This window comes from Mytilus californianus, unplaced genomic scaffold (assembly GCF_021869535.1).
Source record: "Mytilus californianus isolate M0D057914Y unplaced genomic scaffold, xbMytCali1.0.p SCAF_1, whole genome shotgun sequence".
Taxonomy (NCBI): Eukaryota; Metazoa; Mollusca; class Bivalvia; order Mytilida; family Mytilidae; genus Mytilus; species Mytilus californianus.
The window spans coordinates 20,400,654-20,414,298 of record NW_026262581.1 but is presented as its reverse complement, the minus strand read 5'-3'; the positions used below and the strand labels follow the sequence as shown (position 1 = coordinate 20,414,298).

The 13,645-nt window shown below is 30.7% G+C and overlaps 2 protein-coding genes across 2 annotated transcripts in view; one reads left to right on the top strand and one right to left on the bottom strand.

Moving 5' to 3' along the window:
- LOC127700647 (reelin-like) overlaps window positions 1–5,314 on the top strand; it is an 87,328-nt gene extending 82,014 nt beyond the window's left edge. The window contains exons 57-60 of the mRNA XM_052204205.1: window positions 938–1,154; window positions 3,003–3,114; window positions 3,903–4,081; window positions 5,052–5,314. Of these exons, the coding sequence (XP_052060165.1) occupies window positions 938–1,154; window positions 3,003–3,114; window positions 3,903–4,081; window positions 5,052–5,106 (563 nt within the window). The 3' untranslated portion in view covers window positions 5,107–5,314. The remainder of the gene's footprint in view (window positions 1–937; window positions 1,155–3,002; window positions 3,115–3,902; window positions 4,082–5,051) is intronic.
- Window positions 5,315–5,957: 643 nt separating this feature from the next.
- The window catches only part of LOC127700730 (protein CFAP20DC-like), a 32,325-nt gene continuing 24,637 nt past the window's right edge, over window positions 5,958–13,645 (bottom strand). Inside the window, exons 17-20 of the mRNA XM_052204347.1 lie at window positions 13,287–13,550; window positions 10,684–10,757; window positions 10,104–10,201; window positions 5,958–9,078 (exon numbers count right to left, since the gene is read on the bottom strand). Of these exons, the coding sequence (XP_052060307.1) occupies window positions 8,960–9,078; window positions 10,104–10,201; window positions 10,684–10,757; window positions 13,287–13,550 (555 nt within the window). The 3' untranslated portion in view covers window positions 5,958–8,959. The remainder of the gene's footprint in view (window positions 9,079–10,103; window positions 10,202–10,683; window positions 10,758–13,286; window positions 13,551–13,645) is intronic.

Genomic DNA, 13,645 nt, shown 5'->3' with positions numbered 1-13,645 from the left:
CCTAATGATATTATCACTATACACATGCAACCATCAATTCTCGTAAATTTCTCCTATAATTTATGATCACTCTTGAACAAGGAGAACTACATACATACAAAATGCATCAAAGATATTAAAGTGAAAATGCTACTGGCTTGGAAGTATATTAGACAAAATTAAATAAAATATTACTTTATTTTTTCAACCAATAGGACTGTTCATTTTAAAATGGGATTCTGTGACTTTCATTTTTATCAACAATCCAAATTTCTATATAACATCACTTACAAGCAAGACAAGTCCTTAGTTCCCGGTATTTAAATGTCTCAATACATCTTTTAAAAGTCAAGCACTATAGACAAGAGATGATTTCCTCCTATATATTCTGATCACCTTTTCTAGACAAATAACTTCTATTCTTTCATATTAGTTTAAATTTGCCTAACAAGATGTTTGTTATCATTATTAAAACTGTAATGTTTGTATGAACACTGTTTTCTTATCTTCCATTGGCAAAATTAAAGCAACAGAAAGTTTAGGCTTTAAAGTCAATAGAACAATCTCATTGACAAGATTATTATACACAAGATAATACAAAAATCTCTCCTCATAAAATAACCTCATTCTATTGAGTTCAGCAGTATTATCATAAAGTCCTTGAATGAACTGTTGTAAAACAGTCATCAATAAATAAGGACATGTTGTGTGATTGCATACAAGACAAGCAGCAAAAACAGACAACAGAAAAAGTCATGTTCTGCTTCCAATAAATCACCACAACCTACACCATGTTGGCAAACTTAAAAAGTCATAAAACATATCTATGTAACAATGAAAAAAGCAATAGCTGAATTTTAAAGAAAACTGAAATTAAAATAATAAAAAATGAATAGAAAGATAATGACAACACTGTATTTCATCTTATTACATTCTAGAATACTGTATTTTATTATAGGTGGTTCTTGTCAACCTATTAAATTTGGTATGCTGAGGAAGATGCATGAAACTTTTGAAGGTAGAATATACCCACGTTACTGGGAGTCTATAACAGGTGGAGGCATTGGGTTTGGATGTGGTGCACTATTACCATATGCTCATGGGAAGACATTATACTTTAATGGTTGTGGTTTAAGAGAGGCAAGGACAGCTGAAATGGATCTGTCTAGAGCTTTGTAAGTCTCCTGCCTTCATAGTTTGAAAATTTATTTCGATAAGCTAAGCCTGCTGAGGGGAAAGTTTTTTCTCTATAGTATTCAGGAAATGTGTAAGATATTTGATAATTTTGTTTACAACTATAATTCCATTCCTGTTTTTATTGATTTTTATGGCCCCGCAACAAAGTTGTCAGGGCCATATAGTCTTACCCTTGTCCGTCATTCTGTCATTCCGTCATTCCACATCAAACCATTATATGGACTTTTTTTCTAAACGCCTTCAGATATTGGGCTGATTTTTGGTATGTGAGTTAACCATGATGAGTTACAGATCAAATTTAAGTTTCGTTCCTCTCTACTAATTTTTGCCAAAATTACGGGCTTTGGACTTTGATAAATTGTTGAAAATCACAGTTATACAGACTTTTTTTCTAAACGCCTTTAGATATTGGGCTGATTTTTGGTATGTGAGTTAACCATGTTGAGTTACAGATCAAGTTTATGTTTTGTTCCGATATGCTGATTTTCATGTCGATTCAACAGATCTTCAGTACATCCACTTCCTGTTTGAAATTTAACTACTCATTGATCAAGGAAATTTTTCATCAAATTAGTATTGGTCTTGAGAGCTGGATACTATCCATGCATGTTTCTGTCCACATGTGTTGTTGAAATTGCAGATTTTTCTGTTTTTCGAGACAGGGCCATTCGTGTTGTTCCGACACATCTAGTTTTTAAAATACAATAAAAAATCAACATTTATCAGACTGTTAAACTTAAAAATGGTACAGTTATGAGATTGGTTTATTTTACTGGTAGTTCTTTAAGAACAGGATGTATTTAATTCCTTATTTCATATAGTTTTTTTACTGAAATTTAAAGTAATTTAAGATTTACCTTTATTTGTATTATTGAGTTGAAGAAAATCATAAGAAAACAACTTTTAAACATTTTGATGAGAAATACATTGATTTTAATCAATTTTCAAATGGTAGGTGGACCACAAATATACAGTCCATGCAAGTACAAAAGGAAAAAGTCTGGTAAGGGCTAATTTTGGCCTAAAATTTGAAGTACATCTGATGAAAGATTTTTGACATTTTTTAAACACTTAAGTGTCTACTTCAGTCAATTCAATTAGTCTATTTTAAAGATTTGAACTGATTTGGTAATTACAGACACTCGATTAAAGCTTAAATCTATCAAATATGCCATAAAATGTCACTTTTCAGATGCTTTTTGTCCAAAATGTAAGTGGCCACATTCATGTTCAGTCTTAACCTTTATATATGTTATCTATTATCATCAAATACAACATATATTTAGATATTAAGACTGAACATAAGTGCAGCAACTTCCATTTTACACAAAACGTCTATAAATTAGCACAAAATAATGCTAAAACTGTGAAGATTTCAGTAATTTTGCATGCATGAATGATGCTAGTACCTGATGCATGTGCATTGTATTGTCAAAAAACAGCCCTACATTTATATAATAAAAGCATTCTACTTTCCAATAAATAGCTAAAAGTTTACATTCTTAACAAGTTTGTAAAAATGCTATATTTTGGGCCAAAAAGGGGTCCTATTGGGCCTAATCTTTTACCTTTGTGTCTCTGTCTAAATGAACAACTTATTTTATATTCATTTTGGTTCTTGTCGGTGATCGATATTTCCCTCTCAAAAAGATGAATCAGAATTATGCATTTTTTCATATTTTGTAGAGTAGAAAATTATGCCATCTTTTGACTGTTGAATACAGATAATATTTTAATGGTGCATATTTTAAGCCAAAAAGTACACAAAGACCTTCATCCTGGATCAGTAGTTGTGATTTCTCTTTAACATTTTTATTACTTTTCAGGAAAATAATGTTTGTACTACAGATTGGTTGTAAGCAACAAACTGTTTCTTGTAATGTAAATGTAAGAGCTGAGTCCTATCGAGGAATATTATTACAATATTCTACAAACAAGGTTAGTAGTAGTAGTGGTAGAACTTTTATGTCATTTGTGTTTTAAATCAGTAGTTTAAAACCAGCATGCATGTATTAAAAAATTATCTCGCAGAGAAATGAAAATACAATAAACCTTTTTACAATAAATGGGGAAAGTAATAGTAATGGAAGCAGTAATAGAAGAAGACAACGTTTCTTCAAGTTGAAAAAGTCCCATTAGTTGGTGAATAGATTTAATAAATCAGAAATACCATATTTAATATTTTTAAGGGGCTACTATTGTGATAAGTAAATTTCTACAAAGGGGTCACTTAAGGAAATCTTAATGTTCTTCTCTCTGGAATAATTTCCTATGTCCATTCCCAAGTTTTTTAGTGGTACAATTCAATAGTAATAGCAGAATTGACAATAGTTGAATTTTTCAGAATGTTCCAAAATTCCAAACAAACCTTTTGACGCTCATATATATAAAGAATTGTTTGTCAATGTAGGGAATATAATGAACTCTGCATTAATTATATTGGCAAATTTGGATAGGTAGCTTATAATTAATCAAACAAGGTATTATTTTTGATGACTATTTCATGGAAATATAACACACAACATATATTACCATAGTAATTATGAAGCTATGTTTACCAGAAGATGGAAGAATTGTGTAAATGACAATCAAAGTTGGATAAAAATACCTGCCATTATACATTAAGTAATATTTATGTAATACAAATTTTGACAATAACCTTTTCTTGGGAATCAGATGAACAGCTTGCCTGTCATTTTATTAAAACTTTCCATTATCTCCTTCAGGGTGCAGAATGGAAGCTGTTAGCAAGACATGACCCAAGTCATTATCTCAACCCAAAGAGAGCAATGTATGACCTTCCTGCAGATGCCAAAGTTGTAGGGGTCCAGATTAGATGGTGGCAACCAGTACATGATGGTGTAGGCCATGATCAATGGGCTATTGACTCAGTTGAAATTATACCGTAAGTGTCAATCTATTTTTTTAATATGATGCTTTAGATGTGCGACTCAAGAGACATTATACATTTAAGTTGGATATCCTTTTTAATAAACATCTAAAAAAGAATTCCGAACAAAAGTTTTAGGACAGTTCAAAATTTTTAGATCATTTATTAAAGGGCACTCCTCATACATATGTAATTTTTTAGCCACTGGATCAATATGAATCTGGAACAAAATTAGCATGAATAACTCACTGACAGAGTCATATTAAAAAAATTGTTTGATCGGGGTTAAGTTCATGCTTTACCTTCAAGAATGTTATGTGTAATTGCAGATGATGTTTTTGTTAATTCAAAAATTCTTTGAACTGGCATTGATTACATTGTAATAATTGCATGAAAATAGAAATTTGTATAAGGTATTTTGATACTTGCAGACATCAATTTTAAATTACAGTTTCAAATATTTGTTTCCAAGCTGCACTATATTGTTGCAAAAATTCATTTTGAGGCTGTAGAACTAATGATTAACAACATATATACTTTTATTAATTGCTAACAATAGATGTACATTTTGTTTTAAATAGAAAATATTGTAAATTTATATTTACAAAATTTTATTAACGATTTGGCTTCACTATTTCATATATGTTCAGACTGAATCATCTAATAATAATCCTCTTTCATGCCCAAATAAGTAGTAGGAAAAAAAAAAAATGCTTCGCTGAGCGCAGCTGGATACAACCGCAAAGGTCCAACCCTGAACAGTTGGGGCGAAAATGGACACAATATTCGCGCTTGATACAGGTCTGAATTTGGAATGTAATTCAATATTTGACACATAATAGGTTTCTGACACTGTAGTCAGAGAACTTAGAATTGGTTATATGATTTGAATTTATATTCAATTTTTCGCTTTTGTGCAATACACTATGCTGTTGCGAATTTGCGGTCGTATAATTACAAGAAATTTTATAATTTTCTATTACAGGGATCACAACTCATACTCTTCCATGTTACAGAGAAGGAAAAGAAGAATAGCATAAGGGGTTATTTACAAACATATTAAGTGCAATAGGTCATTTGTGGTGTGGTGTAAATATATATGGATTAAATTTATCCTATTTATTTTTGTCAGACATTGTAAATGTTTAATATTTGTACTTTTATCTCTGAGCCATAGCTTATATTGATAAACATTGTTTTTACACAAGACAATCAATGCAAGAATGAAACTAATAAAGGTCATTTATACTTTGTGTTTTAAATATTAATTGCCGTTATAACCTTTCATAGGAAATTGATTGATATTATAAGAATGCACCACAATAAAGCAACAAAGTATTGTTACATCACCATTTATCACTTGTCAAGCATTTTAAATGAAAATACAGCAAAAACAAAGGGTATATATGCTGTTAATGTAACAAATGGTAGGGTAGGTTCATTTGTGTAAATAATTGGTATTCTGATTGGGACTAAGTAGTGACCCTTTTATCCCATATTTTTTTTCTTTTACTGTAATGAACCAGTTAATGGCTAAAGTTCGTAAAGACCCAAACCAAACACCTTTTGATAGATATTTTCAACAATACCTGCAGATATTTGGTTATTATCTGTTTCCCTCTGCCTGTACCACTCTGCACGACTCTTCATAAGACTGCATATCATGGTTTTGTGGCATCAAATACGCTGACCTGACCTAATTTATTTTGACCCTGACTTATTACTGAACATGCTTTTTAAAAGCAAAACAAAACTTTGTACTAAATCTTAAAAAAAAAAAAACCATCATGATGCAACCAAGTGAGGAAACAAGTGGGACTTGAGTTCTGTTCAAATAGCCATATTTTCTCTTTCATTTCAAATATTTGCCAAGGACAGTCTAAAAATGAAAGTAGTTTTTATATTTATTTATTCTTTGTTTTCACATTTCATTTCAACAATGTAATTACATAATACTATATGGTGTCATTGTCACTGAAGCATTTGTAACTTAAGTGACCAGTGATCTTCTGTGAAAGTACTTATATTCGTGGGGTACCAATTTTCGTGGTGTTCATGGATGGCTTTATCCACGAATTTAAGTATCCAATGAAATATACCAACTGTTATCCAAATATAGACATGGAAAAATTCACATTTAGGTTTGACTACATGGATACGGGCATGTAATCTAAAAAATACATGGTATATCAGCAAATGCACTATGAACTACATATATAACTTCAATCTTTAAAAAACCTAGACTGTACAACTCTTAACCTTTTAATTCTCATGAAAAATGAGTTTCCGATGATGAAGTGTTCATTTTATCTCCTCAAAATTCTCATACGCCAAAAAAAAAAGAATTTCATATTGGGCTTTACTTTTTTTATTTCTACAATTCAAGGTACATTTGTAGCATTTTGTATGTAACCGTTTTCTTTAAGTGACCTGTTTATGGCTGAATTACCCTTTGATGATTGTTAATCTGTTGATCATTCAATCTCGGATTAATTAGTGTCATGACTTCGAATTACACATGTGCAACAATCAAAATGTTTACTTTGCAATTTCCTTCAATTGAGACAAAAGTAAAAATGAATCAGTTTATTTCGGAAAGCAATTATTTTATTTAGAATTAGATGAATGTTGTCAGTAATGAAAGACAAGTAAGTGAAAATGAACACCTTATTTTGCAATGTCCCACAAATCATTTCAAAACAACTTATGATTATTTTCAAGAATCTACGTTTCTGATGTCTTCAAATTCCCCACTCGATTTTTTTTCATAAAAACTAAAATCCATGAATTTAAGAACCCATGAACATGTAACTATTGCTCAAACCACAAAAACTGATACACATGAATTAAAGTACTTTCACAGTTTAAAGAAATATAAACACATACTTTATACAAAAGGTCTACACATTTACAACAATGTTGGCACAGCCTTTCACATCTTGCAAGCATATGAGTCTACCTATATTTCATTAACTGATTTAACACTTATCTTGATGTGCTGAAGTGTTCACAATTATACTGAGTACATAGCTATGAAAAAATGCATCTTTAAAACAAGTTGAAATTATGATAAAACCAATACATATTTAATAGTTGCATTTTATTGCAAAGTGTTGTTCACACTAGGAAAATTTACTTTTGTCAAACTAATAGAAATAACTGAGAACTGTTTCCAGACAGCTTTTGTTGTGGTGTATTTGTATTTGCAGTAATATTTCATACATAAATATATATTTATAATGACTAAGCAACAAAGTACTCTCTTGTTGTGCTTAAGAGAACTGCCAAGGCTCTTCAATAGTTGAATGTGTGTTGGTGGGGGTAGATGTTCATTCACCAACAATATAAAATTTCAGTGTACCATGAACCCCATTCAATAATTTCAGGCACATCAAAATGGTATTTCAGGCACCTAAATTTAATGTATGTAGACCTGAAAACCAAATTATTATAATGGCCTTCAGTTGAAAAAAAGTTATAAGAAATAATTTGTGGCTTTCTTTACTGGTTGAAAACGTGTACAGGCACTCACTAAAATGGAAAGTGATATTTTTTTTTTCATTTTAGAATTGTATAAAAATAATTTACATGCTAGTCCTACAATTTCTATAATACCAGTCAATAGAACACTACATTTTGTGTACCTATCTTGTGGAATCCTCAACAAGAAGAAAACATCTATATAAAGGTAAATTTACAATAAACGGATCATCTCTCAGATCTTTCATAAACATTTGGCATGTTAAACTCTTATCACTTTTATTTTCTCAATATTGTACTTGAATTTCTTAATTTGATGCATTTTGTATAAACTCTGTGAAAAACATTAAAATTATGATTGAATCATCAATAGATTTTTTCTAATTTAAGTAGTTGCTTAATTATTTGTTTGTTATTGATATATAATCATAGGGCCACTCACTTTGTTTTTGATGTACCAACAACTCTATTACATTATTCATGCTGAAAAACTTTTAAGAACTATGTTTGAACGCTTAACAAAATGATTATTGTGAAAATTTGGAATAATAAATACACCAAAAACAAAGTTGGTGAACCTACAATTGTTTTAAAATTTCAAAACAAAAATATATCTGGCAACAATATATATCAATTCCAAAGAAAAAATTTATACAAAGGAGATTTAAAGGAAATATTTTAAACAGATTTCTGTGCATCTATTTTATGAAGTTTTATTCACTGGTAGCAAATAAGACCGTTAAATCATGTGACATCACCCGTTTACTTTTCTTTTAACTTGAATAAATTTTGCTGATCCTGTGGACTCTTGACATTAAAATTCTTTTGAATTAAAAATCCAATGCTTTGACAAAAGTAGATAATGCTGAAATCATGCTAAATGCATTAAATACTGCAATATAATACTCCCTCTATTATCAGAGCATCAAGTTTACTTGTAACCTTTACGCAGTAACAACATACTAGAAAACCTTCATCAACAAAATGAATTCCAACAAATACTACACATACATAAATAAAAATATCACAGATAAATATGGCACATATCACAATTTATAGGTTCTCAAACATTGACAGATATACTATTGCATTCAGAAATCAACACCTATTGATACAGGAATATCTAAGGTGCAGATTTGCAATAAGGATTGGAACAATTTTAAGGTTGATATATAAGTCTAAGTGTTTGCATAACAATATTTATATCAATGCTGTAATGACTTGTATTCTACAATCAATAAAATGAAGTTTCATTCTAACACAGTACAAGGGTCATAGGAAATGCTTGGTAAGAACATTGCATACAATTTTAAAAGATCCTACTTCACATACAGATCATGCATTCAATTGATTTTTATAATCTCTGGTGATTAGATGGATGACATTGACTTTACAACGGTGAGACTGAGTAATTCATATCAGTTCATAATATTTACAAGTATTAGGATCATAATAACAGTTTAGACATGGATCATACATCAGATCTAGTTCTTCTTCATTGTCTGTGTCTTGTGTTCTTCCTGTAATCTGATCTGTAATGGGAAAAAAAGGTCAAATTAAACACATTTGTAGATCGGTTTTGTATAGTGGTACTTAAAATGTCTAAGCAATTTTTCTCTGTTGATGAAATTACATGTTTTATAATATCTGAACAATATTTAAAAAAAAAGGCCAATTGAAATTAACAGGTAGGAAAATCAACTTGCCCAATTTTGTTTTTCTGCATTACAATTCTGGAAGATTTTCTTGAAATTCATTGTTTTTACTTCTTAAAATAATAAAAAAAATAATGGTTTTCATTGATATCATTTGGTTGAAAAAAATAGGTGGCAGACAACCAGTTGAAGTGATGAAAATCAAAATTGGTCCAAATTTTTTTTAGAAGATTCAGTCTACAAATAGGTCTAAAGCCTAATATTTGGAATGTTTGGCATTATTTTAATAATGACAAGTTCAGGGTTCTCACTAAGGATTTTTGAAGGCAAGTCCAGGGACTCGTCATTTTTGGCCATGGTGAGTCCAACAGTAAGAAGAAGATATTTTATTGCAATATAATTCATCATTTTAGCCTCCATGACCTAATAGAGCAATGAAATGACATTGAATTTAGATTACTTTTAAACTTTTATTATAAAATGATATGTGTGTTCAATTAATAAAAATATTTCAATTTGGTACATCTTTGGACTCACCAGTTTTGAAAATGGCGAGTCCAGACAGATTTTGATGAGTCCAGGACTCTTGGACTTGCCTTAGTGAGAACCCTGAAGTCCAATGTTTATAATGGAATTTTTCTAAAATATATAATTTATATGTTGTTTCCATTGCTTATGAAGGAAACCTGATATTGATTAAAGTCTTGTCATAAATTCTGCATTAATATTTCGATCCTTATAGAAAATCATTATGAAATACTTGTTGTTGAAATGAAGCCACCCACAAACATATTAAGATTGGAGAAGATATTTTATTTAAGCAAAAAGGCAACTAAAATAGTTGTTTAGATTCAAAAAAATTACTGAATACATAAGCAGTACTCATGATTTGAGACATTTACCTTTAGTTGGTGATGTGCTGCTGATGGAAAAATCTTCTGTAGAATTGGCAAGTTCATGAGGTAATATTATGGGTGGACTAAATACACCACTCCAATCCCTGTAAAAAAAAAAAAAAAAAAAAATCTTATTCCTGAGGTCAATATTTCATAAATAAACAAGAGAGAAAGAGAGAACAAATGAAATATCTTAATGTAACAAACAAATAGGTGGAAAGGAAGGGGAGAAGTTCCCCTAAAAATGCTGGCAGGTTTTTTTCCCATAATGCACATTTATCACATCTTTTAAATACACTCGATTGGCTATTCTATTGCCAACAATACCAATTTTAAGTAGTTTTAAAGTTGTAGGGAAATTTTATCAAAATTACATACATTCCTAATTTTGGGTCTCATGCATCTTGAAAACAAGAACTGTAACCTTAGTTTTATGTTATCATTTTTTGAAGATCTCATCTTGGTCTACAACAAACATATCACCCCTTATAATTGAAGGAAACAGAGTTGTCTGTGGAGTATTACATGGTTATTTCAACTCAAAATAACCATAATTATTTTGATAAATTCTTCATACAATATTTACCTTGGATTGGATGACATGGTGTCTGTGCTTAATCTTCCTTTCATTTCATCTTGGAAATTATGTGGATTGTTTGGCTGAAAGAAAGAAGAGGAAATATCTTTAAAACATACATTTACAATGAAATTTAAGGTATACAGTAAATTACATCAATGAGGCAGTAACCCAGCATCATAAATTATCTTAAATATACATCTTGCACAGATAAACTAGGAAATTTTTCAAGATGAGGAATGTCTGCCTTTTAATATTTTAAGAAATTCAATTTACTGTAAAAATATCACAAAACACTTTTTTTCAATTTGATTGCTTGCAACCATCGGGTACTTTCTTCAAATGTCATAAACACAACTAAATTCTTTAAAACTCTGTTAAATTTTTTATGTTTATAATTAAGATATACATAACATCTTGCATATAGTTATAAAAATAGATTTTGCTTTGCATCAATAAAATTTGCACATCAATTTTTTGTCAGTATAACTTCCAATTTAATTGCAAAAAGTAAAAAAAAAAAATGTATATATTATGTTCAAACACATAGAGGTCAACAAATAGTTTACTGTTTACACCAATAGAAAAGTGTTGACACACTATTTAACTATAAATCTTTGGAGTGCAGATATGAAGACTTAAACAAAAAAATCCAATATGACAAAAAACCTACGATATAACTATAGAAAACCACTGACCAGGTTCATGATTTGGAACAGACATGCCCTCTTACCCCTCCCTAAAAAAAGTCTACATGTCTTAGCTGCTTTCTTCAAACAAGTATGAATAAACTTGATATTTATTAATATATTGCCCAACTGTGTGCAATTCATAAAAATAATGAGAATTTTGTATTTTTCATTATACCTTTAATATTCATCGTTATTAAAAATATATGTTGCATTTGAATTTATCTGCTAACCCTGTATACATTTCCATGTTTCCAATGTTACAGGTTTGGTGAAATTACCAATGAGGCACTTGAAAATAGATTTAACTTGTGTCCTTGCACATTTACACACACTATTGTATAACTATTTTTAAAAATGCTACAATGCAATACCTAATCACTATTTCCCTCTGGAATTGTATTATTTCTTTTTTCCAATTTGAAATTAACAGTTTGATTAGAATAGTGTTTTTTTTATTTTATGATAAATGAAATTAAAATTAACCGAAATATACATGATATATCCTCAACCCTAGATCATACATTTTGGTTAAAAAGTTTGGTTCCTTTCTAAAACCATAAATAAAACTGAGGACAGGGTCTCTTGAAATATTTACTTTAATAGTGTATATGTTTTTGTTTATTTTTGTCACATGCCATAGTTTTTAGTATACTATGACAATAAAAATATGAATTGAATTAAAATCAAAATAGTTAATAGTACACCAGGGGTTAAAAAATCCACTAGCCCGATGCCCGGGACTAGACTTTTACACTTCGGGCAATTAAAACTGGTAACCGAATATGCCCGACGGACTAGTAACAAACAATTCTTGGCATTTCCAAAATAGTAAGTGGAAAATCCTCTCATCACTATTCTATCTTTGCCAATCAGATTCAATTATGTATGTCATCCGGGATTCCAAGAATTTGAACCGATTTTGTACATGTTTTAAAAATAGAACAACTAACTCTGGGTGGACCGGTATCATGTATTGATCGCAATTCACGTACTTTCAATATCAATTTCTCAGTACAGGGGGTATTGTACATTGCTTATGCCGAGATTTTCAATTAATGGTACTTGGGTGTATGATGTAATGATCGATATTGACCTGTCTTGTCGGACAGCTGTTAATTTGAGCTTGAAACCATGCACAAATTATTTCTAAACATTTTAGTACGGCCACCCATAGGAACTTTGTCAGTTTCAAAACGTAAAATGGTAGATGAAGGGGGGAATGAGGCTGAAAATTTATCCCAAAAAATGCCAAATACGACCAGGAAAAGCGGAAAAAAACATTTATAGTGTCATGGACAGAAAGATTCCCAATGGGCAAGGTCGATTGTTACTGATGATAAACAAGAGATGATGTTTTGTGAATATTGCCGTTATTTTCCTGATCACGCTGATAAAAAGTCTGCTTTGTATGTGGGAACAACAAATATACGAATTGAACCACTGGTTTCACGTGACAAGATCAATGAACATGTTTTCTGTGCCCGAAAATATTTAACAACCCATAGTACAAGGGATATCCAAAAAGATGTCTAGAGATCAATGTTATAATTAATAAAACAAAAATTTATTTGATTTATTTTATCAAATACCGTGTATAATGCCGCATTCAAAACAAGGGACACCCACTCTAAATTTGTAAGGTATACTCGGGCTAGCAGGTCAGTTTTGATGGGCTAGCAGATCTTTCAACAGGGCTAGTAAAATCCTGCTACCAATAAGTCCTGGGCTAGTGAGCTGTAACAAATTTTTTTAACCCCTGTACACTCCCATCATTGTCAATTGACTGCTGAAGACCCAAGGACTTTTTCAGTGACAGCCCACAGTTATCTTCCTACACATAAATCAAGTAACTATTTTGACCAGTTATAAATTTTCCAGTGATGCTGGTACTCCAGCCTAACAGCTACTAATCATACTTACAGGTGCCTGCCATGTGCTATCTTCATCACTTGTAGCATGAGGTGAGAGGTCATATAATACACCATTACCAAGAGTAGGACAATCTCCTTGTATTGGAATATTGATGGTTGAACCCTTTGCTGGACTGATAGAATTAGTTTTTCTCGGCGATGGCACCACATCTTCCATGGCGTCCTCATTCTGACGTTTCATGCTTTCAAACATTCTGGCTTCGAATGAATCAGTTATTTCTGCTATTTGGTATTTAGCAAAATCATATGGTTTCTGAAATGTCAATACAGTTTTTTTAAATTTTCATGTAACAATGTCTGAAAGTGACTGAAATCATGACAGCTTTGCATAAAATCAGATTCATTTGA